Consider the following 25,588-nt stretch of genomic DNA (forward strand, 5'->3'; position numbering starts at 1 on the left):
GTAGAATACTGCTGACTTTGTTGTGCTTTCATTCACTGTTTCATTGTATTCTGCCCTCAAAGCTGAGGGAAGGACATTTTCTGTTGTGCTTGCAGAGGGGAGAGAAGCCTTTTTTTTTTTTTTTTTTTCCACTCTGCTGCAGACCATGGGAATGGTCAGTATTTACTGAATGGAAAGGGATAATGAGAGTTGAGGAAGCAAGGACTAGGGATTTCTGAGTTTAATACATCAACGCATCTGGGTGCTTCAGATTTCAGTGCTTCCGTCCTCACAAATCTAACAGTGCTGTGTGCTAGGCCAACAACTGTGCTGACCACCTTGAAAGCAAGTTTAGCCTCAGGCTGAAGCTGAGTTTGGCCTCAGGTAGATGGATCAATCTAGTCTCCTTCCTGGAGCCTAAATCCTTATTCTGTTTGCTACAAATTGGTATGGGACATATAAGCTATAGTGAAATGGAAGCCCGAATCCTGGATCAGTGTGCTGAACCTAGGTGAACTCTCAGTGCCCTGACTTACAACTCAGTCTTTCCTCAAAGCAGGTAGCACATCTTTGGACCAGTGTGCCTCCATTTGGTGTTATCGGGTGGCTTTGACCGTTCAGGATCTCTGGAGCCTGGCAACTTAGCTGTTCTGCAAACAAAAAGAATGTGGGAAGATGTGGATGTAACCATGATTCAAGCTGCATCTTGTCTGTGTTCCAGATACTGAAAGACACTTCTCTGCAGAAAGTGAAGCGGAATCAGAGCTGTCTAGAACCCTGTCTGCGTCAGCTGGTCTCCTGGCTGGAGTCTGTTGTGGTATGGAGAACTGCACGGGCTTTCTGCCCCGGTTTGTTGTCTTCTCCCACATCCTGTGTTTCTGACTCTGAAGTGCAAGTCCAGCCTTGTTAGACATGTAAATAGACTGTTGTAACTGGCCATTACGTTTTGTAAGCACTTGTAGTTAGCGTTGGAGAAAGCTGATCAGACAATCAGTTGCGTTTTGTTTCTGAAAATCAGGCCCTGAAGGCTTGCCGCTTTGGGGAACTTGGCGTACTCACTAATATTCATGCTAGCAGGAATTACTGGGGGTTGGAACACCCTAGTGATGTGCGGTAGCTTCCCAGCTCTGAGGTGATCATACAGGGCATGGTTGTCAGCTGTGAAAGAAGGTGGGAGTCTTCAGGGAGCTGATGGTTTCATTCTCGTCTGAAAGGCACTGGCAGATGTCTTTACCTCCTTATTTCTAGCTAAAGATCCTGCTAGTCCTATTCTAGGGGTTTTGTTTTCTTCTTTTAAACAAAGCTGTGAAAATCTGTTTTTGCTGAATCCTTGTGCTGAGGTTTTGTACTGATGGTACTGCAGATAAATTGAAGTCACACTCTGCCCTTAGCTGTGAGATCTATGATACCTACTCAGCCTCTCTGTGTCAGGTATCAGGTCTGTGTGTGGGTGGAGTGTACTGGAAAGGGTGCTTTAAGCAGGAGAAGGCTAGGGAGTCTCCTCAGTTTCTTTTCCAAGAAGCCTTGTTTTGGTCACAAAGTAAGGACTTTTTATGGAAAGGCTGATCTTAATGTTGTTTGGTTTCAGCAGTACCGTTTTAAGAATGAGAACTGTCACCATTGTATGGAAATCTGATGACTTGAGCGCGATGCTGCTGCCTTTAAAGAATTCCTTTAGTCCTGAGCTGTAGTACTCTACCATACGTGCAGACTTCTGCCAAAATTCCTCTGGACAGGCCTGAGGTCCCCTGGTATCTCACAGGGGACAGTATTGTTGTGTGAGATATCCAGGGTCTGAAGGTCAGATTTTCTATACAGTCTTGCCTTGAGGCTTTTGTTCCCCCCACTAAGTTAAGCTCTGAATTTCAGCACAGCTGTGGTGGGAGAGCAAATCTCTGAGCAAGCAGCTGGAGAAGCACTTTCCTCAAAGGTAAATGTGCTGGTGAGTGAAGCTGATGTTGCCTTTGTAGCCAGACCAGTAGCCATGCTCTGTGCTTGATCTCCTTTGGCACCTGCCCTGAGGCTGCTTGGCATTACGATGCACGGTGTTGCGACTGGATTTCCTTTCTGTGGCATCAGGAGCGTGACCTTGGGTAACTTTTGTTTCAGAACCAAGAGGACAGTACCTCCAGCAATCCCTACGCTTTGTCAAACTCTGTAACACCCCCCTTGCCCACATTCGCCCGGGTCTCCAATGCCTATGGCTCCTACCAGGACTCTAACATCCCATTTCCACGGACCTCTGGAGCCAGGTTCTGTGGTGCAGGTTAGTGCCATCGCTGATATGTTTCAACATCTGCCAGGGGAATGGCCCTTCTAGTGTCTTGGGGAACACTTGCCTCTGAACAAGGCAAGGCTTTGGTCACTGCCCTACAAGAAATTAAGAAAATGTGTTAGAGTGGCTGTACTGTGATAACCTTATAGACAATCGCCCTTATTAGTAACTCTTACAGGAAGTGTGGCATGGAGTATTTTAGTATCTCCATCTGGAAATCCAGGAGTAATTGAACAGATGGCCTTTGGCTTGTGGCATGCCAGAAGCGTTGACAAACCTCTGTTTTGCAGAAGCTTGGGAGTTAGTATTTCCTCGTCTAGTCCCCTTCTAACAGCATCAAACTGCTGGACATGCTCTGGCTCTCAGTCTTCAGAAAATTCCTGTGACTTAAGGCTGAACTTACCCCTTGCTGAATCAGTATTTGTGTTATTAACCACTCCTTTTTCATTCTGCATCCTTCCCCTTGTCCAAAATAAATTTCCCGGGAGGTCAATGGGAAACTGTTCCCCCAAATGGAAGTTAGGGAACAGCCATGTTCAGGTTTCCAGGAGAGTGTGTACAGTGCAGAGAGCATCCTTAAGGAACCAGTCAAGGTGTGTGTAAGAGTGACTAAGTTTCACTGAGCTGTTTCAGATGCAAGCATGACTCCTCTGGATCTGACCACATTTAAATTTGAGTATGTTTTGAAAGATGCTTTATGTTCTTAGAGGCTACACTAGATTCCCAGCAAAAGTGAAGCCAAATAGTGCATTGAATTGGCTCAGGAAAACCTACTAAGCCCTGAAACTCTTTACAGCGGAGTGGGTGACTGGAGACATTTGAGATGCTAACAAGTGGGGTAAAGCATGTGAGAGCATGTTTTGGATTTGGCTTCAGATGACTGGGGTTATCCTTTTGAAGAGAAGAGTCTTACCAGCTGTAACAGTTTCTCTGCATAGCTGTTTATCACCACACTTTCCTGTGGAGCATCCAAGTGCTTGACAAATTCTGGTGAAGAGTTATAACACAAGAGTATGTACTTGTTTGCTCTTTTTCTTTTGCTTTCTTTTCTCTAACACCTGTAAGCCACTTGAGTTAGTGCTTTTAAGACAGTCACCTCCACGAAACGTGCTCTTTAATTTAGTGGGTTTGAAAGGAGAGGATTTGGCTTGAGAAAATTGGATTGTCCACTTGTAGTTTAGAAGTGCTCAGGATGATGGACAGGCAACCACCTGCCTGACTCTGATACCTTAAACCACCGGATTTCCCTCTGTAAACCACCCCTGCTTCTTGTTGTGTGATCTTCATGCAGTGTTCTGTCTCTGCAGGGTACTTGGTGTATTTCACGAGACCGATGACCATGCACCGTGCGGTGTCACCCACGGAGCCTACGCCCAGGTGAGTATCTTGTGTCACGTTTGAGATGTGCCACTGTCATGCCACAACCTGACGATGGCAATGGATGAGAAGGCAGGAGAATGTCAGATCCTCCACTAGAGCTCTACTGACCTTCAGAAAGTATTGACCTTCCCTGTGCCCTGGCCTCGGAGAGGCTGGGCCCTTCTTTCACTGGCTCTCAGCAGAGACCCCCTTCTTTCTACACGCCAACTGACAGCGTGGTTTATTGGAGCTTTTAACTCCACTACAGTTTGGATGCAAGCTCCTGAAAGTGTATGCTCTTGTTTCTAGGTCTCTGTCAGCTTTATCAGCATACCATAGTGGCCTCATTACTCCAATGAAGATCCGTACGGAGACTCCAGGCAATCTGCGTTTGTACAGTGGGAGTCCCACACGTAGCGAGAAGGAGCAGGTCTCCATTAGCTCCTTCTACTACAAAGAGAGGGTAAGTACCAGACCAAAAATCCTTTCTTCATGTTTTAGCTTTAATGACATGCGTTCCTTTTGTATGGCTGTGAGCGTTGCTGCTATGCAGCGTGCAGTAGTAACAGAAGCTTCATGTTCTTCTCGAGAAGGCACCCTTTTGTAAGCAGCTCTGTCAAAATGTCACATTGATTTGTCTTCTTTTAGTAACTTCCTTACTAATCCTCTCTAGCATTTGACCTGTTTATTTTGATATCTGTCTAGACTGACCATCAGAGCTTCCTTCAGTGCTTTACACTGTCTCCTCTTGTGTTACGTAGGATTAAAATCTCACACTTAAATTACAGTCTCCAGTTAAATACACATAGGCTGTTCTGCTTTCCTCTGCCCTCCCTGATAGTTGGAAAGGTTTGGGGCTCTCTGCACCTTACTGACAACCTCTCCTGGATTCCAGGGGGGTGTATTTGGGTTATTTCTGTTACAGGTGTCTTTCAGGGGCATGTGCCCCTTCAGACTGTTGTAAACAAAAGTAATTCCTACGTGATTCCTGCTCCAAAGAGCTTCCAATCCATGTACCCCTGTTTTAGGTATAGTTCTTGTTATCATTGCTGTGTACAAGTTAGACTTGGGAAGAGAGTGGGGTTGTTCCCTTTTGGGAGATAGGGGGTGAGGAAGACCAGCTGGTAATTGTAGGGTGGCCAAATAGTTCTGAACCAGTTGAGCGCCCAGTGTGCCTGGAGCAGACGCTATGGGAGTAATCGGCCATGCGGTTTGCTCAGAAACAAACTCTCTGCGCTTCAGCAGGGAGGGGTGTGGAACGGCTTACAAAAATATGGTAAGCTTCTTCCCCTGAGAGCCTGAGAATTCAGGACTTTCAAGTAATCTGCTGCCTGTCTGCATTGAGGAGGGTATATGTCTTCTGCAGTGACAGAGTTTCCAGGTATCCCAAGGAAAGCCAAGTGCTGTCTGCAGTCTGCTGCAGTGGAGCCTGGGAACCCCTGTCGTGGGAGCAGAGGGAGAGCCCTGAGCTCTTGTCCTTCCTTGGTACTGAAAGAGGTCTTGATTTTTCTGTAGTCTTGGACTTGACAGCTAACCCCTCTGGGGCTGTCCCCTGCTTTTAGTTGATCTGTGTCAGTCAGTATATCTGCCAGCCGTGGGAAGAGCCTCCATCCCCGCTGAAAGCTTTACCTCCGCACAGACTCCAGAAGATTCTTGGAGTCCCTGTCCTGTTCTTACTCCACACACACTTTTGTGATGAGAAAAGAAAATGGTGCTTGCCTGATAAAAGAATTAGTCTGATCTAGTCTATGCAGGAGAGTTTATTTAAAGAGCTACCTCTATCCTCTGCAGTGTGCTTGTCTCTGACACGTAGCTCTCTAAGATGACAGACAAGGCTAAAAATAACGTGTGGAAGCAGCTTGGTGCAATTTCATGTGACCTGTCTCCCCAGCCCTTGTATTGATGGTGACAAGATTTTTGTTGGGGGGGGGGGGAATCTGCAGAACAAAGCATATGTGTAGCCATGTCTGCTGAAAGCCAGAGAAAATTCCTACATTCCCCTTCCCCTGCCAAGCTGTCTCTTCACAGGTTATGTTAGAAGAAGGATAAGGGCCCTAACAGGGAGCTAGCTCAAATGTTCTCGCAGATGAAATCGTTTTTAAAAAAAAAAAAACTCTATCTCCCTCCAACAAAGGCATGGAGAAAGGTTTCCTGACTCTTCAGGAGTTGATCTCACAGCCTTTGTTAGATCAGTGCTAAGTATTTTTATATTGTTTCTTTGCCAGGATTTTAAGCCTTTAAAAAGTCTGAGTCTTGTTAGCTCCTTTCTCTGAAGCTTGATTTTTATGCTTGTTATTAAGTAAAAAATGAAATTTTGTGTGGTCAGCTATCATGTTATGTAACTTTAGCCGCAAAGCTGAATTTCTCCGAGAGAGAACCACGTGTTTAAACCTAAATCCCCTGATAACAACCACTGGCATTGCTACCATTAACAAAAAAAATGTAATTTTGCTAGACAGGAAATGTTCTCATGTTTCCGTAGAGGCAGGTGAGCTGCTGAAACCACCAGATCTCCACAGTGATCCAAAATGAAACTAAATCTGATGTTGAGCCTCTCTGTGCTCATTTAAATATGCATACACCCCCCCCCCCCATTTCACACATCCACACTCCTTTCTTCCTCCCTCTTTTTCACTCCTTCAAAGAAAAAAACACTGAAGAATAGTAGTCAGCAGAAAGGAGAACCTATATCTATACTTTGGCAATGCTATCAGGATTTCAAACCTAGATTTCTCTTAAAGAAAAATTACTGTTGTACTTGGTTACTGGGAACTAGAAACCTTAGCCAGGAAGATTTCCTTGTGCTGGAAGCTATGGTAACATATAGTGTTCTCCCTGAGAAGCTTCCAGAGAACCAGCCAGCTGGACTTCTGCATGGCCACAGAGCAGAGGTGCGTTTGCACAATTGGCGTTACAGGGCTGGGAAGACAAAAGAGCATTGCTCCTATGGAAAGCCAGCTCACTCCTGTCTTTGGCATTAGGGCTACTAACTGCCCAAATCCATCCCAGGTATAGACATTAAGCCCCCTCGATGCTCACAGGATGGTGAATGCCTTTTCCTGTGTCGTTTCTCCTAATCTGACAGCCTGCTGCCTGTTGAGTTTGAATCAGAGTTAGATGTTGGCGGTGCCCAATACTGTTGTCATCTCTGATAGCTCCCTTGCCCCTTTTGGGCAGAGTCTCTGAAGCCAGGCCATGAGCCATGCCTCTGGTGCCTTTTGGAGACAGAGTAACCATTGCTTGTTGCTGCACAGTTAGCAGGGCGTGGGTGCAAGGCTGTGCTTTTCCCCCTGCGCCAGTTACAGAGTAGTGCCAGTAGGAACCTGGGGACATCTTGACCTTGCCAGAAGGACGGCCATACACACAGGTGGTGACTGTGGTGTCCTTTCTTGGGCCTCCACATCATGCTTCTTCGCTGTGTGGAATCTGGCAGGGCCTGGAAACTGCTGCTTCTCAGGACTTCCCTCAGGCTTTGTCCTTGTGCCCACCTGTTTGCAGACCTTTCAAGCTCAAAGCCTGTGGGAGGGTAGCCATGAGTCCCATGGGCTGGCAACAGTGGGCTTCCAACAGGAGAATAGGACTTTGTGGGGGGATAAAGTTTGGTTTTGCTTGTGCTCTGCTATATTGAATCTCTTTCTACTAATCCTTTTCTCCTTCTCTTGTGAGTCGTGGTGGAGGAACACGCAACACAAGGTCTTCTCCTTGTCTCTGTTTCTGCAGAGCTGTACAACCAGCAGCCAACCAGTCCCTGAATGGAGCCTTGACCCTAGGCTCCCTGCCCTGCAGGGTTCTCCCAGCAGTGAGATGCAAGGGAAAGTAGAGGTTCAAGGCTGATGGTGCTGACTACCTGTTGTCAGCTAAAAGAAAAATTGAAATACATTGCACATCACACAAATAAGCCTGATCTTGCCCTTTTTACTACATTGTCTCTTACTGAACTATAACAGAAAATATTTTTTATTCAAGTAAGCGCACAATGTGCTTTGAAAAATCCAATTTGTTTTTAGTAGCTTTAAATACTGTGTTCAGTACTTAAATGTGCGCAAGTTTGGAAAATTAAAACCTACTCTGGAGTTATTCTGCATAGTCAATCAGTTAGTTTGATTGCTAACCCAGCTTGAGTAAATTCCTCAACCTGTAATGGCAATTTTCTCGTTGCCCTGCCAAGTAGCAAGGTCTCTAGATCCTTCCTAATATTCTGGCATTTGGCTTTTGTTGTTTAAAATGAAAGTGAACAGTTGCAGCAGGTTCCAGTGAATGAAGTCCTGGAGGATGCTGGACTTTAAAGGGAACGTCTGAGGAAGCAGGAGTATTTGTTTAGCTTGCTGCAGATCTCTGTGCCATGGCACTGGACAGCTGCAATAAAAACGATAGGACTGGCATAGCACTTAGCTGCCTGCCTCATCAGCCAGGAGGGAGGAAACTGGTTAAGGCAGGAGCCTGGCATGTGGAGCACCATGGTGTTGTCTTCTGCTCCACCACCGATCCACTGCAGTTCAGCGCTTGTTGCAGTGAAACAGCTCCACGTGGAAGACTTCATTCATGCTTGTAGTCGCTGAAGTCTTCCACAGAGGCTAGCGTGGGGCACAGACACAGCAGCCCACGCTTTGCCAAGGCTGTAGGTAATGTTGTGCAGTGCAATTGTGTGTGGATGAAAGGGGGGAATCTTGGTTTGCAACTGTCCGTTGTGTAACAAGAACCATTGGGAATGATGTCTTTTACTCTGCTGGTTCAGGGCACTTTTCATTTCAGTTTATTTACCTTTGTCTTTAATTTTCTTGGTGTCTTTCTTCCCTTTTCTTGGGTATAATGTTTTCACATACAGATGTCTCCTCGCTCTGCCCGGCGACGTTGGTCCATACAAGCAATTAACGACTTCCCGGTACTGTGTGCTGTGCTAATGCTGTCCTTGATATAACCCTGTCTTCTGCCCAAGGGCCCAAGAATAAAGTGCCACCTGCCTGACTTTGAGTAACCTGTACAAGAGGTCATTTCACTATTAGAATCAGTGCCAGAAGACAGACTAGGTCACAGAGGTGGGGGACTTGCACTCCACACAGGGCTTAGGATTCAATAAGTGTGCATGCATGTATAAGTGGACAGGAGCAGACACTAGTTGGAGGGTTACAAATCCTGAATTGTAACATATCTATTGTACCTGGCCTCGCAGTCAGGAAAGGATGCCGTGGAGTAATTTGAAGTGTAAGATAGGATCAGCCTCTCAAGAAGCAGAGTGCACTGCAGAGAAGTTAAATGATTATTATACTTCATCAACCAACTGATGAGACTGACATTAGAGCACCTCATTTCTGAAAAAAAGGAAGCCCTGCTGGAGAAGGAGTTGTTGCTGGAATATAACGTTAAAGAGCAGCCAGCCACTGGCTGGCATGGCATCCCATAAAAACTGGGGAAGAAACAAACTGATTGAGTTGCTGACAATGATCTGTCATCTCATTATAATGAGCTGCCTATTCTCAGTGCAATGCACCATAAACTCTTGTTTCCTGGAGCAATAAATAGAATTTCTCCCTAATTTGTGATCTTCTCCCAGCCTTTGGAATTGCACTGCCCTGCATTCTGTTTGAGTGGCTGCAGTTGCAGCTGCCCTGGCAGGCACTCCCTCCTGCTGGCACCTGTCCTTCCACAACTGCTTTCACAGACGTTTTCTATGAGTCAGGTCCACATGTCCCTCAAGTTTGAATTTCATTCATGTGAATGTCTTGATGACATCAGCATTGCTCAAGCTGTGCTGTAAATTTGTGCAATTACCTTCTCATCAGTCATCTGCCAAGCACAGGCAAAGCTTAGAAATCTCTATTTCAACTTAAAGATGATCTCTTTAGGTCCTATTTTCTTAATGTCCATGTGAACAACTGTTTTTTCACAGCTGCTGGCCTTCCTGCTTATCTCTTTATAAGACAGCAGGGAATAAAATAGAATCCTGTAACACCTGATTGAACTCGGTATAATAGGATCAAGCCTTCCTAATTGCTACAGCTCGAAGACTATACTGGTGAGAGAAACCAGAAGTAATTTACTTGACTCCATCAAAGGTTTTCTTGCGAAGAGCTAATAAAGAAATGTGAGCACTGGAGGCAAGAAATGAAGCTCTGTCTTGAATCAGGAATTGACTCCAAGAGAGGAAACCAAGCAAGAAACTTGCAAGCTTTTGATGTGGTAAACTGTGGTGTGCAAGCAGCCGCAGTTTAATTCACTTACCACTGATTTGGAAGGAAGAGTGTGTAGTGATGTGATGAAGTTATTTTGTGTAATGCATGCTTAAAAATGATATGTGAGTGAGTCAAAACCCAAAAGACCGTATTTGTGACGAGCCTTTGGAAGAGCCTAAGCCTACTTTGTAAGTGGGCAGTAGTGGCCAGGACGATGACACGGGTGTGCATGAATGAAGATGTGGGTTTTTCATGCAGACAAGGGTGCCTTCCTTCTGGAAGAAGAGCTCAGCATTGCTCAAGGTGCTCAGGAAAACAAGAGCTTAGCAAGATGAGAAGCAGAAATAATTCCTTCTTCCTAGATAATGACTAGCCTCCAATTTAGAAATGCCTGCGCTTCAGGGCATGTAACAGCCACTAATAGCTAGAAGCTCTAAAGAAATATTCCTGCTGTGGGACACTTGATTCAAAAGTGCCTCAGATTTCTAGCCCTTTTGTGGAAGTTGCCTGGTACTGTGGGAGATGCTGTAAATAGTAAATGTTGGTTATTTTTAAGAGAAACTCCAGACAGTGCTGCATCACCTACACAGGGGGTTAATCTGTAGACACTTGTTCAGAGTGCCAGGAAGATAGCTTTTGCAGGGAAGCAGCAATTTTTAAGCATAGTGCTCCTCGCTAGAATTTTTTTTAGAAACAGCTTGAACCTGATTTTGAGCTGGTTTAACTCTTTTATTTTGCAAATGCCTTAACGCAGCTTAATCTTTGGCATCAAGTCTGTACCCTTCTGTCCGCAGCCCTTCCCTTTGCCCTACTACTACCAGTTTATACCATGAACCCGGAAATTTTGCATATAAATTGTGAAACAGGCGCTTCACAATTCACGATGCTCCTTGCAGCACTGCCTGCCTCAGCAGGATTCAGAGACACACACCCAAGCATTCCGCATCCTTTCCAAGCAGGAGGGCAGCGTTTTGTAACCAGTTCTGCTGAGTGTGCAGTGATAATGGTGGTTGCTACGAAGCAGTTGGTGGCTTATTCTTGGGCTGTCTGTTTCTACATGTAACCCATTTACTGCCATCGTTATCACCTCAGATTGCAGCAAATTACAGCCTTGGGTACAGTAGTGCAGGTGCAGGCTGGCTTTTTTAGTCATTATTCAGTGCTGTTCCCTGCTGTCACCTCCAACCCTGTGATTGTCATAAACGCTCTGGTTTCTTTCTTTCTTTCTGGTGCTCTGCGGAACTGATGAGTCTTAATTTGCTGTCACTTACAGCTATTTTCTTTCTCTTCTTCCTCTCCTCTTAAACTCTCAGGAGCAGCTGGGTAGACGCAGTTCTCCCTGGTGTGGATTCTAGATTGCAGAAACAGCTAGAAATGCTGAGGGCAATACAAAAGGCCTGTGTTTTCCACCTTTAGCAATCAATAGAGTTAGCTTGGTGCATGCATGCTGATTTCTGCTTTAGCTCCAACCATTATGTTCCCTGCTCCCCTCCATGACCTGCACTCCAGCCCATAGGAAGAGATGTATTTTTTGTTCTATCCTAACACGTGAACCTCAGGGGCACTTTTCGATAAAGCCATAGTGAAAAATTCTGGGAGAAGAGGTAGGGCAGAAGGGGAGAGAGGAACCTTGTGGTGAATCTTGAGTGGGCAGGCCCAAACTAGAGCTCTCCTTGCCTCTGGTAACCCCAGTTAAAAGTACCCAAACACTGCCTGGTGGAGAGCTGCTCTGGTAACACACCAGTGATTATTTGGTTCAAAGTGGAACTTCCTCTGCTGTTAAAGGTGATGAGCTTTACCTCACCCGTGATGTTCCCATACTTCTGATTGTAGTTTTCTTCCCTGCGTTTCGTTGCTGTATCTATTGGAGGCAAACCTGAATTCTAAAAAACATTGAGATTTTTAGTGGTGAATGTACATGCAGCCTAATGATTTGCTCCTATCACAGCTCCATGGGCAGGAAGTGGTGGTCATGGAAGCGCAGAGTTGAGGGCATATGGCTGTTGTCTAACTCCACCCTTGGAGCTGCACCAAGAAAGAATTAGGGCTTCCCTTTCTGCCAATAAATAAGCACTGCTAGAAGGAAGAAATGAGGAAGATTTGGTTGAGAGTCCAAGTTTTCAAGAGGCTCTGATACATTTAGTGTCTTCATTTGTCTGGTGATATGCAAACAGTGAACAGTGGAAACCATTCACGGGATCTCTTTTTTCCATTCTCACCCTCATCTGTTGTCGTTCTCCTCAAATCAATAAGTGACTGAATTACTTGTGGAAAGTGATATGTGTTGTCCGTGTTTCTAGTCTTTGAAATGCCTGTCAGGAGGCTTCTTCAGTCCGTTCTTGCTGAAGGCGGGAGCAGGTTGGATCTGTTCCTGGTAAGAGGGCAGTGAAACTGCCTTGGTCAGAGGGAACTCCCCATCAGCTGTGGGTGCAGAGTAGGTTGAGTCCTGGGGGGCAGCTGGCTTACAGACGGTCCAGGAGGTGGCAAGTTGCTCTCCAGATTACCTCCCAAGCTACAGAAGGCCTTGGTGTTAGACTGGCAGAACGTGGTTCTGCTTCTACAAGCCTGGGTCCAAATACCTGTGCAGCGACAGCACAAATGAAGGCTTTTGATGGGCAGTGTTGTGAGTGAAGCCCGCTAGCCCTTCCGGGACAGCGTCTGCACTCTTGCTCTGCTGGCATGTTGTCGTGCTGGGGTTCTCAAGCTTACTTTGCTTAAGTATTGTTTTTGGCAGCATCAGCACATAGGAGACAGCACTTGGCTGCTCTCACAGGGAATGGGTACAGGTACCACAGTTATGTGGGAACCTTGCTGTAAAACAGTCCACGTCCTTCAGCATGGAAGAGGTAGCTGTTTCTAGATACTTTCAGAAGAGGTATAGTCTTCCTACCTGGGTAAGAGTCAGAGCTGATCCAGACAGTGACTTGATTAGAGAACTGATAGTTTGAAGAGAGTTTGACCTCCTCTCAGATCACGTTCTAGCTCACCTTCCACTGCATAGTCCTGTTTGGGTTGAGTGTTGTAGCAGGTAAATACTGAAAGCAAATTCTGCCTGGATTGGTTAGGACTTGAGGGGAGGTAGCTGAGAACAGAATTAGGCCCTGGTCAGCCACCTTTTCCGAAGCATTGAGTGCTGATAGTCCTTCTCCCACCAGCGTTTAGTGCCTCTGAATCCTGGGCAGCATGTGTGCTCTGCTCCTCTTTACTCTGGGGAATGGTGAAAAATTCCCCCCTCAATTTCTTCAAGTCTAAGACACCTCCTTTACTTACTGTCAAGCCTATGCCTAGGCCTCCGAGCCTCAATCACCTGCAGTGTCCAGAGCAATGGAAGGAACACATGCTCTTTGCTTCTTGTGGCACGTGCTAGCAGTATAGTCAACTATGTCAAAATTTCCTCAGCACGTTGGCCTAAGCTTCTGCCAGGCAGATGGTGAGGAAGGAATTAATTTCTTAAAATTCTTTGTTATGTGTGTGTGGTTTGGTGTTTTTTTTTTTTTTTTAGATGTTTTGTATCTGTGATATGCCTGCTCAGGTTCCTGTAGGATGGCAAAAATGATAGTCAAAGGCAAGTTGGCACCCAGCCATCCCAGAGCCTGCCTGGCATCCACAGTCCAGATGACCTTCCTTGCAGGCCCAAGTTCTGCTCTTCTTCTAGTCCAGCCTGCTCTTCAGGAGCATTGAGGTATTGCCTGAGCGGGCTTTGCCTGCCTTGCAGAGCTGTTGGTACAGGGATGCTCTGCTAGCCTGTTCAAAGGGACTGTTCTGCTTCTGATGAGGTGTAGGAAACCCCACCACAAGAGCATAGGAGACCCTCCGTAATTGACTACTACTAGGAAGCTCTTCTGTGTAGGAGCATCAACACCTTGTGTCAGTGAGAGAACACACCACAGGAGGGCGTTACAAAGTGTCCTTTGTTCTTCCTAGGAGCCCTGCGTAGCAGCCAGTGCTTCCCTCAGTAGATCTCCAGTGCCTTCTGCCCGTCATGCTGCACCATGTCCTCTCTTCCCTCCTCACCACTGTCCTAGAGAGTGAGGGGCTGGAAGAGGCCAGGATGCCAGCCAAATACTCTATTGTGTTTCATATGGCCAAGGTAACTTTATGCAGCTTGGCATAAGATGGCCTCTGTGTCTATCATGGGGAGTATTTGGGATCTTGGCTTCTTGTTTTTGTTCCCTTGTGTTGATTCCTCTGCTTCACCCTCCCCCACCCCCAAGTCCTGAGCCAGCAATAAATTACTCTGTGGTAGCTCAGCATCTTTGCTAGGAAGACCTGGGCCCGGCTTTATCATCTGCCAGTTATTTGTTTGAAGCTGTTGATAAAGCAGGAGAGGAGGGAGTCTTGTCCTGATGCTAAATAGAGGTGTACTCAGACCTTGAAAGCAGAGACTGAAAGAGAGAATCTGGACCTGTCAGCTTGTCCTGAAGCTCCAGGCTGAAGCTAATGGCAAACAGAAGCTGCCTCCTACGTGTTTCTGTGCTGAGTTTTGGCTGAAGTCAGTGGTGGCCTGCGTGCAGAGGGTTCCCAGACCAGATCTCTAATGAGAACAATAATTGAATGATCCTCCTGTCAAACCTTTCTGGGTTTGATTGGCGTCCTCATGCTGATTTGTTCTCTTATTGGCTTTCACAGGGGAACTCACAAAATATTTTTTTAAGTGAGTTAAACCTTGAGCTCGCTGCCTTGACCTGCTTTTCACTTCCTACAGATGGAGGTGCTTGTTCTCCTGGGCATGTCATGGATGTTTTCCAGGGTAACACAGAGCCTTCTGAAAGGCAGGTTTGGGTGCTGCTTGCATTATTCTTGACCCTAGTGCATTGTTCCCTGGCCCAGGAAGCCTGCTGCCCTGCTCCCTAGTAATACGTTGCCATTTGTTCTGCAGAAATCAAGGAGATGGAAAAGCAAGCGAGAAGGGACAGATGCCAACAGCCGACCAATCAAAGCTGCCGGGAAAGTTATTATCCAGGATATTTCCTGCCTGCTGCCAGTGCACAAGTTGCTAGGAGAACTCTACATGTGAGTACAGGCTGCGACCCTTTTGCGAATGAAAGCAGCCATCAGTGGCACTGCTGTGCTTTGTAATCCTGAATTGAGTCCGCACCGATCTTTGAATGTTTCCTTTCCCTCGTCCTCTGTTCCTGCCTTGCTGCTTTTTATGGTCTCTCTCTGCCTGTGAGAGGGGACTTGTTTCTTATAAATCTGAAAAGTGTGACAGGAAATTAATGATGGTGTATTGTATTCAGAGCTTGTAGAAGGGCTCCGGCATAATCGCTGCAAATCTTACAGGTTCAGATTTTCATCAGATAAAGAGAGAAATTATCAGTGCAAATTCTCTTGTAAAGTGTCACGTTAAAGAACTCCACAGTTAAATGCACAGGTTTAAAATTCCCTATAAATGCATATTCTCATACTCTAAAACTGTTCATAACGCAAGGATTTTTAACTTCAGAAGTTTTTGGGATGCCCCCTACTCTTGGAGATTTGTTTGTACATGCCAGCGTCTATACTGTGGGTTCTCCCACTTTAATCAAAAGGATGGAGAAGTTCTGTTTTTGAACAAGGAGACTCTTTTTCCAAAGTGTCCACTTCAGCTACTGAAATTCAAAAGCAGCAGCAAAAACAGTTAAACAGTCTCTGTTCCTCAATTCTTACTTCCTTAGCTTTGGTAATACTGTCTGGTCCTTCATAAAATTTTCCAGTTTGTACACATTCAGGGAAGAAGCAGGCTTCCCTTTTTAAAGGAAAAAAAAATTGAGAAACTCTCTTCCTTCTCTCTTTCCTATAGTATTAAAAAGATAGTCCTTCAAAAAGACCTGCTGGAACTTTCTTCTGGAAATCTCCTGTGTAAACTGCCTGACTTTGTTCTGTTTGCCTGTAAGAGTAAAAGTAGTAAAAAAAAAAAAAAAAAAAAAAAAAAGTAGTAAAAAGTAGTAAAAGTTTCAAGTGTCCAAGGAACATTTCTGATGAAGAGCAGGAAAGCCCTTGTGTTTCCTCAACCCACCTTACCTCCCTCTCCATCCTGTCAGGAGAGGGAGATGTGTTATCCTGTGCAGGATCAGGCTGAATACTAGCCTGCTCCTCCGTGGTGAACAGCTGTCTCCTTCCAGGTCAAGCAGAGTGGATGAACAGGTTGATGAGAACTGTACCTTGTAATTGATGGCACCAGCTTCTAGGGGCAAGAAAAAAATCTTGGCTGGATAGTATGCTGGCACAAGTTTGATGCGCCACTTCCAAGGAAATATTGCATCTTAGGATCAATCTCAGCTAGTCTGGAGCTGGACTTGATGCAATAAGCAGTCTGTTAGAGAAGCTGAATAGTGCGATTTGCCAGAGGGAGGGCAGTGATCCCTGAATTATGGGGGGAGGAGGGATGGGATCCTGATCATCTTGCAGGCTCGTATGGAGCAGGGAGTTCTGGTCTATTAGCTCTTGCCAGTACCACATCCCTTCCATCCCTCCCTGTTTCCTAGGTAAAATGCCAATCGGAGCTGAGCTATCTCCTTTCTTTTTAGACTGAATGTGAATAATATCCAGGAGACTTGCCAGAAGAATGCTGCCTCAGCCTTGGCAGTTGGACGGAGGGATCTCGTACAGGTATTACGTTGAACTGGAGCACTTTCCAATGTGGTGTGCTAACCTCAAATGGCTTACACTGTCACCTCGATGCCAGAACCATTACACAGCCAGGCGAGTGCAGCGGTTGTTCCAGGGAATCTCTGAAACGGTTGATAAACTGAGGCCTGGGGAGCAGCTGAGGAGGAGATGTTCTCCACCTCGTTGACTCTTGGCATCAAGAGATCCCTTGCCAGGGCTGCAAGTCGATTGTTTCATGCCCTTTGACAAACTGATTGAAGCGCGTTTTTCAGGGGATTCCTGCAGGCAAAGCTAGGAATGCAGCCTGCTTTTGAGTCAGCAAATGAAGTAACTACACACAATTGCCTAGCTGCTGTCAGCATTTTGATCAGTGATTTTCTATTACTTATGTAATCATTCCTGTTGTAATTAGCTCAGCATTCATCTGTGCTGGCACTGGGTGCTAACTGCAGCTAGCTTCTCCCCAAGAGAGCTTACAGTCTGAATCTGGGGACCCAGCTGCAGGAATGGGTTGGGTGATGACCTTCACCTAGTAATATGAGAAAAACGCCTATTGTGGCCCAGCCTTTTCCAGATGACCAGTCCATCGCAATGTGCAGCATATTTGACAGCGCTCAGGAGTGCCTTGAGAGATAGGAGTGGGCTAGTGCTACTAGAAGTTAAATGCTCCTGAGCATTTAACTCTCCCTAGATCGGGGAGAACAAGACATAGAGCCTAGAGCCTGGCTCTCCCTGCAGCAGGGAACAGGCATAGGCTTGCCTGGTCTAAGCAGAAATAAACTCAAACTGTCGTCTTGCTGTGGGATTGTTAGCTTCATGGTGGGTTCTGCTAGACCAGCAGAGAGAGGCTAGATCTAGTTTCCCTTTGTTTGTGCTTCGTTTTACTGTCTGGTTTGCCCATAAGTAGTGACTTTAGGATATCTAGTTCCTTCTGTTAGCTGCTTCAGACTTTTCCCTATCTTGTAGGTGAACTTTCCCATCGATTGAATTAAAAACAAGAACTGATGTTTAAGCATAAGACCTAGTGAGGCTACTTTTAGTGTTTGAATGTCAGTTTGTGTGTTTCTTGATTTGCTCAAAATATTAAAAGATCCAGTATGTAGTCAAGGGAAAACTAATTACTGGAATAACTCCAGCAAGAGTTTCTGTGATATCTCTGCTCCTTGCTTGTTTTCCCTGCCTCATGTAACTTAAGCCTGTATTGCATCTTGCCTTTTTCCGAGGCTTGAGCTGTAGTTAAACTTGCTCTGTAACAGCATAGGAAGGGGCCATCTTTGCAACTTCCTTTCTGTGCTCTCTTGTACTCAGGCCTGTCCTTGTGTTGTTTCTCTGCTTTTTTTTCAGTTCACAGTGAGCAGTTGGGGGCTTACTGTTCTGGGTGGCTGTTCTTTGTACTTGGAGCACTTCCTTCTTCTCTACTACTTTTCTGTGTTATCCAGTTGTCTCCTCTCTAATTCTCTTTCCAGCGCCACACGCCTTTTCCTTTCCTGTTCTTTTCTTGTGCCAAACTAGGAGCTTTGCTCTTCCTGGGATAGCTTGTACTAATTGCCTTATTTTAAAAAAGCATAGCAGAAAAAAACAGTTCTAGATTGAATGTAGTCACACACATTCAGTGGCATAGAGACTGAGAAGAGGGAACTTTTTTCAGAGGAGAGGGAGATAAGCGAAGGAGGAACTTGGCATATGAAATAGTTAAACTGTTGGGGTAGAAATGACAAACTGTACTCCGGTCTACACTGAGCTGCACTAGGAGAACAGAGGTGTTCAGTAACACTCACAGTGAATCAAATGATATTTTTTATGCAAGTAAGGATTCACCAGTAAGCTTTCTGCCACCAAGCATCTCTGAACCCAAGAACAGTATCAAATGTAAACCCTTCTGAGGTTTGTGAGTATAAAATACACTAATAGGTCTATTAAACTAAAGACTATTATTTTTCAAAGTTTAACCTAACTTCGAAACAAGTGCGACAGCGAGAGCATTTCCCTCCTGTTCATGTTGTTCTATATATTGTCCACCATAGAGAGGCTGGAACTGCTGCCTGTTATAGCAAAGCTCCATTATCTATCCGTGAGTAAATTTGTGTACGCTGATGCTCTGGGAGACTGGCTACTTCCTTTTCTAATTGCAGGTTTAATGCTTTTTTTTTCCTGTTTACCAGGTTTGGTCGCTAGCCATGGTAGCCACTGATCTCTGTCTTGGACCAAAGTCTGACCCAGATTTGGAGATACCCTGGGCGCAACATCCTTTTGGACGTCAGTTACTGGAATCCTTGTAGGTCTCTGAAAGCTGGGGAGGGAATGGGGGAACGTTCTCTGAAGCAGAGCCTTCATAACTGTGTACATAGCACAGCAGCATTTCAGACTTGGAGCCCTGCTGCAGTTTGTATTTCTTCTCTCTCAAGCCTGAGATGCATCAAGGAGCGAAGCTGCAGGTGCAATTTATGGGAAATAGGAGGCAGCAGTTGGCCTCTTATCAAGCAGCTGGTTGAGCAGTAGGTGAGGTGCGGCTGGAGTTCTGCTTTGCAGCATGTCCACAAGGCCTGATGTAGAAGTTACGGTTTTGGTTTTCCACTCGTCACCTCTTAAACGAGCGTTTTGGTTCAGCTGCTTGGTTCACCATCAGATCAGATTCACTGTTGCCATATAGCATATTGAGAAGTCATTCCACTGGTCTCTCGGATGAGTATTAGCCACAAGTGTCCTCCTGCCGGTGAATCTGTTCAGGAGGGGGAATAATTAGTAACTAACATTATCTGTTGATAGATTCCATTCAGAGGGGCAGGATTTGTGTGACGTGCTTTACATACTGTTGCTTGTCCTAGCCCTCTCCTGCTGTGAGGCACAGGTGGGAGAGGAGCACAGTTCTTGGTCGCTCTCGAACAGTCTTCATAGCAGACTTCATAACAGTCTTCATTCAGAAAACCTTTGGTGGAGTTTTGCCTTGTGACCTAGATGGGTGATGCTTGTGTGTCTCGGGTCTTCTCAAAAAGATGTCGTGCCTGGGAGTGAGTCTAATGGCTCCAGATTTACATCCAATTAAAATCGCTTTTGTGGTCCTTGTTCTTGAAGCTGCACAAACCTGAGATAATCAGGCCAACCAATACTGCAGAGGAATAAGAGGAAAAGATTAGATGCTCAGAATCATCTTTCTCCCACCTGTAAGGCCATGAGTGTTATCAGAATGAGGATTCAGCTTCTCAGGAGGGTGACTGAAAAGACAGCCCGGTCCTGCAGAGCGCATGTGCCTCCTGCGGGCAGTAATGTGCCCAAAATTAGTTTATGCAACAGGCTTGAAGTTAGTTACACTGGATTCTCTCTGCTTTTTCCACTCAACTCTGCCCAGTCTCATACTCTCTGTCTTTTTTTCTTTCCCAGGCTGGCTCATTACTCGCAGCTACACGATGTGCAGACCCTTGCTATGCTATGCAGCGTGTTTGAAGCCCAATCCAGGCTACAGGGATGCCTGAATTCCTATGGCCCCTTTCCTCAGCGTGCCTCCAACCTGGCCTCCCACAGCCGCTATGTATGACAGCCATTTCTTTCCTGTTTGTCTTCAAAATCTTTGAACATCTGTCATGTGGATGACGTAATTTCCTCTCCTTTCCACCTCAACAGCCCAGCTTTACTTCCTCTGGCTCCTGTTCCAGCATGTCAGATCCTGGACTTGGCACTGGAGGCTGGAGCATAGGTACAGAGACGGGGGTAGTAGACAGAGGAATCTGCCTCCCTTCTGGCCTAGGTCTTAGATGGCTCCTGTGGTGGGGAAGGAGGGGAATTAGTACTGGCAGTGATTGCAAGTGCTTTCTGCAGCTGGGCACGTGGGGTACCTGATGCAACTCCTTGGCCGGAAGCGAGCAGAGCTTGCAAACTGCGTTGATGGTCCTGCGTTCCTGCCCCTTCTGACTTCTGTAGCATATTCTGTCAGACTGAGTTTTGGAGGAACTGCTAGAAACTCTCTAGACATACTGAGCTAAGCCCCTGGATGCCAGATCAATCCAGAGCCAAGAGCTGCTTCTGCCACCTTTTCTGGTTGAAAGCAAGTAAAGAGAGAGACCAGTTTGTGCCATTTTGCTTCCAGCCTGGCTATAGCTAGCGCTCAGGGTGACTACCTTATTGCTCTCTGGTGACATAAGCTCTCCCCTGCCCTAGCACTTGCACGGTTTGAGGTTGTTAACTCTGTGCAGTGATGCCATAGTTTTCAACAGGTAGGATGCTGCCAGAGGGCTACCTTCTCTCCTGTTGCACAGGGTTCAAGGGGGGAAAAGATCTCTGTGCTTTCTCCAGTTGCTGGAACTCAAACATCGGCAGTTGGGAAGGCTGGGTTGTTGGTGACATGGATACCTGTGGGCCTAAGGACGTTTTTTGCTGAGCTGTAAACGTATCAAAGACAAGTCACTCTTAAGGACGCCTGTGTCGGAGAGAGCTAAAGCTGCTTACTGATTCCTAGTGATAATGCATTGCCTAGGGCAGCATCAGCCTGTTAGCAGCAAATCTGCAACCTTTCAGTGTAGTATCGAGGCATCTATGACATAGGGAAGAGTGCAGAGTTAATGGTGATGGTCCATCAGGTTAATGGACCTGATGACGTCCTGTAGCAGTTAATATCAGTCTTCTCCCTGCCCCCAGGGCAATGTCTTACAGACCAAGGCCCCTTTACGTTGACAGCGGCCCCGATGATGATGAAAATCCTCCCTGTCTGGGGAAGAGGAGCCCAGGCTGGGTTAACCTTGCCAAGCAAACTCCATGAGATTACCTGAAGTGGAAGGCAAAAGGGGTTCCTCCATGTTAGATTGATGAACCCCATTCCCATGCTATCATCAGGAGCCCAGGAGAAGCATTGGCAAGTAGAGAGGTTAGCTCTTAGTTTTCTGAGATGGAGTAGTGTTTGTAGGGGTGCGGAAAGTGATACAACAGTGTCTTAGAAAACCAGAGTGTGCGCTCTTCCGTTTGACTTTCACGTCTCTGCCCCCCGCCTCTACTTTTGACAAGATTGTGCTCATGAGTATTATGCTTTATGGTATGCTCATCGTCTTTTGATGCCTGCAGCAAACAAAGACACAGAGCAGGCCTCCACTCCCTGGTGCGAGTCTTCTCCAGATGACTTCCGCTATGGAAATCTAATGTATCCTGATCATCGGGAGCGTGAGAAGGATCAACATGAGAAAAACAAAAGGTAGCTTATAGCATGCCTCCAGGTTATTCAGGAATACGTGACTCCATGCTCAAGTCAACCAGTCTATAGCCAGTCACTCCTGGTGCTGTGAAAACTAGCAGAAAGCAAGTAACAAGCCTGCTTCTAGACCTTTTAATTCAGTAAGTAATTCGGAGAAGTGTCATACTGCAGATCAGTTCTGATAGGACTGCATATGATAAGTCTATAAGATGGCTGTGGTGAGACCCCGAGAGGACAGTCCACCCATATGGCACACCCTCGAGCATAGAACAAACGAAGGGCAGACCAGTCGATGTGTTAACAGTATTTCAGCAACACATGGCAAGTAATATGCTGCTCTTCTAGTGATGTGAGCTGGTTGTGTAGCCATCGTTGCGAAGAGTATTGCAGCCAGGGTCTCAAAGAGTAAGTCAAGCGGATGACATTGCAGTCTGTTCCCCCAGGCTCCTGGACCCTGCCAACACCCAGCAGTTTGACGACTTTAAGAAGTGCTATGGAGAAATCCTTTATCGCTGGGGCCTGCGAGAGAAGCGGGCCGAGGTTCTAAAGTTTGTCTCTTCTCCTCCTGATCCCCACAAAGGAATCGGTGCGTGCATGCTTCTGTCTTCTCCAGCTACCCAGGCCAAATTGCGACTCTGCCTCAAGGGTTTGGGAGCTAGCAGTTGGTGGGCATGATGAAAGTTATCTATGAGTCGGCACAGAGGTCAGCTCTGCCAGCAAACTATCAACTTCTTTGCAGCTCAGAGTGGAGATGAGATTTGCAGATGTTGGTTCAGTGGCTTTGTAGGCTGTAACATCTCTCTAGCGCACCTGCAAACACATGTACAGCTAATCTAGAGATGTTTGGCTAATTATGCTGGTGGCTGTTCTTTATTTCCTCTAAATAGGAGCACAGGCGCACAGTACCCTAGTCTCTGATTCTGGGTTGAGGTGTTCTTATAGTTCGTGTGTAAAATTGCAAGATCTCTAGCTGTGGGTGAACTAGACAGGAAATAGGCAAATAAAACGTTTCTTCCAAATTATTTTCAGCAATGTAGCTGCCCAGAAGCGCTACTCGAGGGCAGTTGCTAAAATATCTTCTTACTAGGCCCCTGGGAAAAGATGCACTTAGCCTGGGAGGAGAGAAGCAGGTGAAGGATGCCAGAGAAGCAGCGGTTGCTTGTTTAGCTCTTGTTACACTGTCTCACCTTATAATGTGGAATTCCTTCTGGAATGAAAATTGGTGACTTCAGCCGTTGCCTTTGCTCCTCCATGGCCAGTGGTCGCAACACTGATAACATCCACATTGAGTGTGCTATGCAGAAACAAAGGCTGTTCCTGTTCTTAGCTGCACTTCAGAGATGTGGGGTGCAGATGAGAACAGCTGGAAGCCTTCGTCTCCACAGCATGTGTCGGTATATCCCAAGCTAGAAATCTGAGGCTGAGGCACATTCCCAGCAGACAGCTGTTTAGCTGTCAGGGGAACTGGTGGGCCAGTCTGTGTCCCAGCACACTAATTGCCCATATTAATAGTGGCTGGCGATATCTCTTTGCTCCTCCTTGGAGGTCAAAATGAGATCTGTAAAACATACTGTTCTCCTACTCTGAAGGAGGATCCCTTCTGGGCTGATCCGAGGTAAATCTCTTGGGCAGTGGGTTCAGGGGGCTTTTGTGTACCTGCTGAATGTAGGGTTGAATGGAGGATGTTTTTGTCTGCAACTCTGCCAGGCTGATTGTCTTGCTCTCCATTTCTTTCCTCCTGCCAGAGTTTGGTGTGTACTGTAGCCACTGCCGCAGCGAGGTGCGAGGCACCCAGTGTGCCATCTGCAAGGGCTTCACGTTCCAGTGTGCTATCTGTCACGTGGCGGTGCGAGGCTCCTCTAACTTCTGCCTGACATGTGGACACGGAGGACACACCAGCCACATGATGGAGTGGTTTCGCACCCAGGAAGTGTGCCCCACAGGCTGTGGATGCCACTGCCTGCTCGAGAGCACGTTCTGAACAGTCGTGAGAGCAGAGCGCCCATGAACTGGATTTGATATTTAATTCCCAAGCCATGTTGAATCAGCTCTGCTGCGTGGTGTCTGGAGGAGGTGCTACAGGCTGCTGCACCGAGATTTCCTGGTGGTGCACTGCGGTGGTGTTTACGCGTGCTTCCAGTATTCAAACACTTCCCAGGTTGCTTTCAGACTGATTTGACCAAACTCCCTGTGTCCATTGCTGGCAATGGATGCCAGACCAGAAAAATCGCTCCCTCCTGCAGAAGGATATGTGAATATTGACTGGTCATTTTTTGGGCTGAGGGGATGTTTAAAAAGTTCCTTTGGAAAACACTCAACGGGCAGAGCCAAATTTGCTCCAGCTACATAGTGTCTTTCCAGATACCTCCTGACAGGGGCGGAAAGTGAGCAAAATAGAGAGTGGTCTTTGCACAATGAAGGTGGAAATAATTCACAGGCAGCAGTGAGCTAAAGAGGCTAATTACAAACTGTGTTTGAAGAGCACATAGTCCGTGGGACTTGCTCAAAGTTACTGAGGCGACAGGGTCCTTAATTTGCTGTTTACAGTGCTCTGGTTGTCCCATAAAACACAAGTATCAAACTACACTTTTCAGGATTATTTCCTAAATAGCTTCCTACTCACTGGTCAGTATCTGCAGCTGGTATCAAAACCCCAGCCATGTGGCCAAAATTGCTAGGATTAGTTGTTTTCTTCCAGCAATTTTAATAGTGTTACTCCTAAGGTGTCTCCGTTTTGCTGTTCTGACTGGGTGATACGATGCACTTTAACTTGCCCGTCCCTGCCTTGTCAGTGACACGTCCTGGTGGCTGGGAAAGGCCATCTGCCTTTTGATCTTTGGATCCACACGGTGTTTCCATGGATGGTGACGCTGCCTCCTCTGGTCCGGGCCTGGGTCTCTCGTTGTGCGTCAGGGAACGTATGAGAGCGTTTTGGAAGGCCCGTCGTTTCCTTGCCAAGAAAACTCGAGGGAGAGGCTCTTGGCCATGAAACTCCTTTCAGCTATTTTCTCCAGGCCAGCCCACCCTGTTCGTATGGGGGATCTCAAGGAGCAATTTGAGATTCGCTACCGAAACTGAGCTGTCGGTGTGCTTGAGTGACTAGGCCGGCGGGCCGGGGAGGCAGCAGCTTCAAGGGGGAAAGGGGTTTTGCCGGGTGGTGGGATTCACAGAGGCGAGAGGTTTGTACCTCTTCTCTCTGTGGCGCTTCGCTTTGCGAATGTGCTTGCATGGGCCGTCTGTTTTGTGAGGCTCTGCCTGCCGGCTGCTGGGATGCTGTTGTGCCGCTGTCCGTGCAGTTGTGCGCACGCATCGGGCGTGCAGCCCAGGCCTCTCCTAAGCAGGCTTCCGTCTTGAGCTTTGATTTTGGGCAAACGTGTGGTCAGGGGCTGACCCCCTGGAGTTACCCCCTTCCCTCCGCTGGCACCGGTCCTTTCCTCCTGCGCTCGCCTGCTGAGCAGGGCCGCCTGCTGCGCCCTCTCCGACCCCTTGCACCGACTGAGGCGGTGGGATCCTGCTGTCGAATAAACAGATGGTGTATCTTAAACATTAAAATTATTTTTGTAAGCACTCTTCTGATGAGAACTGTTGTCGCTGTGCTGGTTCTCCCTTCATGGGGAGCCCTGAGCGGCTCTTCCTCCCTGCGCAGCCCGGCGCCGCGTCGGTGGTGCCGCCAGGCTGGCCCGTGGCCCCCAGAGCCCTGCCGTGCCCTCCCTGGTCCCCTTACGAACGCCCGTGCTGGTGCCGCACGGTGGCAGCAGAGACCTGCGGTAGCTGGGGGGCTCCCTGGCTGCTGCCAGCACCCTCAGCCCCCTCCGCCTGGCTCTGGCGCGGGCCCTGCCGCTGGGCCGGACCGGGCCGCGTCGGGCCAGGAGCGATGCGACGGCGCGTGGGCACGGCCGCGCCTGGGGCCCCCCTGCCCGGCCGCGGCCTCCTCCGGGAGCTGCCCGCAGGCTGCGATGCAGCTCTTGCAAAACGAAGCCATGTGGTTTCTGAGCTGTTGGCCAACCCTGCATCTTGCGACTCAAACAGGCCCCGGAT

The 25,588-nt window shown here is 47.1% G+C and overlaps 1 protein-coding gene across 7 annotated transcripts in view; it reads left to right on the plus strand.

Moving 5' to 3' along the window:
- The window catches only part of WDR59 (WD repeat domain 59), a 54,106-nt gene extending 28,976 nt beyond the window's left edge, over positions 1–25,130 (plus strand). For 4 of the 7 annotated variants that reach the window (XM_068956423.1, XM_068956420.1, XM_068956422.1 and 1 more), the window contains 12 exons: positions 701–796; positions 2,089–2,245; positions 3,562–3,631; positions 3,923–4,076; positions 14,663–14,796; positions 16,293–16,374; positions 18,537–18,649; positions 19,753–19,900; positions 19,993–20,065; positions 21,424–21,550; positions 21,994–22,136; positions 23,296–25,130. In XM_068956423.1, the coding sequence (XP_068812524.1) occupies positions 701–796; positions 2,089–2,245; positions 3,562–3,631; positions 3,923–4,076; positions 14,663–14,796; positions 16,293–16,374; positions 18,537–18,649; positions 19,753–19,900; positions 19,993–20,065; positions 21,424–21,550; positions 21,994–22,136; positions 23,296–23,531 (1,533 nt within the window). In that variant the 3' untranslated portion in view covers positions 23,532–25,130. Of the gene's footprint in view, positions 1–700; positions 797–2,088; positions 2,246–3,561; positions 3,632–3,922; positions 4,077–8,438; positions 8,496–14,662; positions 14,797–16,292; positions 16,375–18,536; positions 18,650–19,752; positions 19,901–19,992; positions 20,066–21,423; positions 21,551–21,993; positions 22,137–23,295 lie in introns of all 7 variants that reach the window. The other 3 variants (XM_068956421.1, XM_068956417.1, XM_068956419.1) reach the window with 1 other exon arrangement.
- Positions 25,131–25,588: the final 458 nt, after the last annotated feature.

This window comes from Struthio camelus, chromosome 10, assembly GCF_040807025.1.
Source record: "Struthio camelus isolate bStrCam1 chromosome 10, bStrCam1.hap1, whole genome shotgun sequence".
In the NCBI taxonomy this organism is placed as follows: Eukaryota; Metazoa; Chordata; class Aves; order Struthioniformes; family Struthionidae; genus Struthio; species Struthio camelus.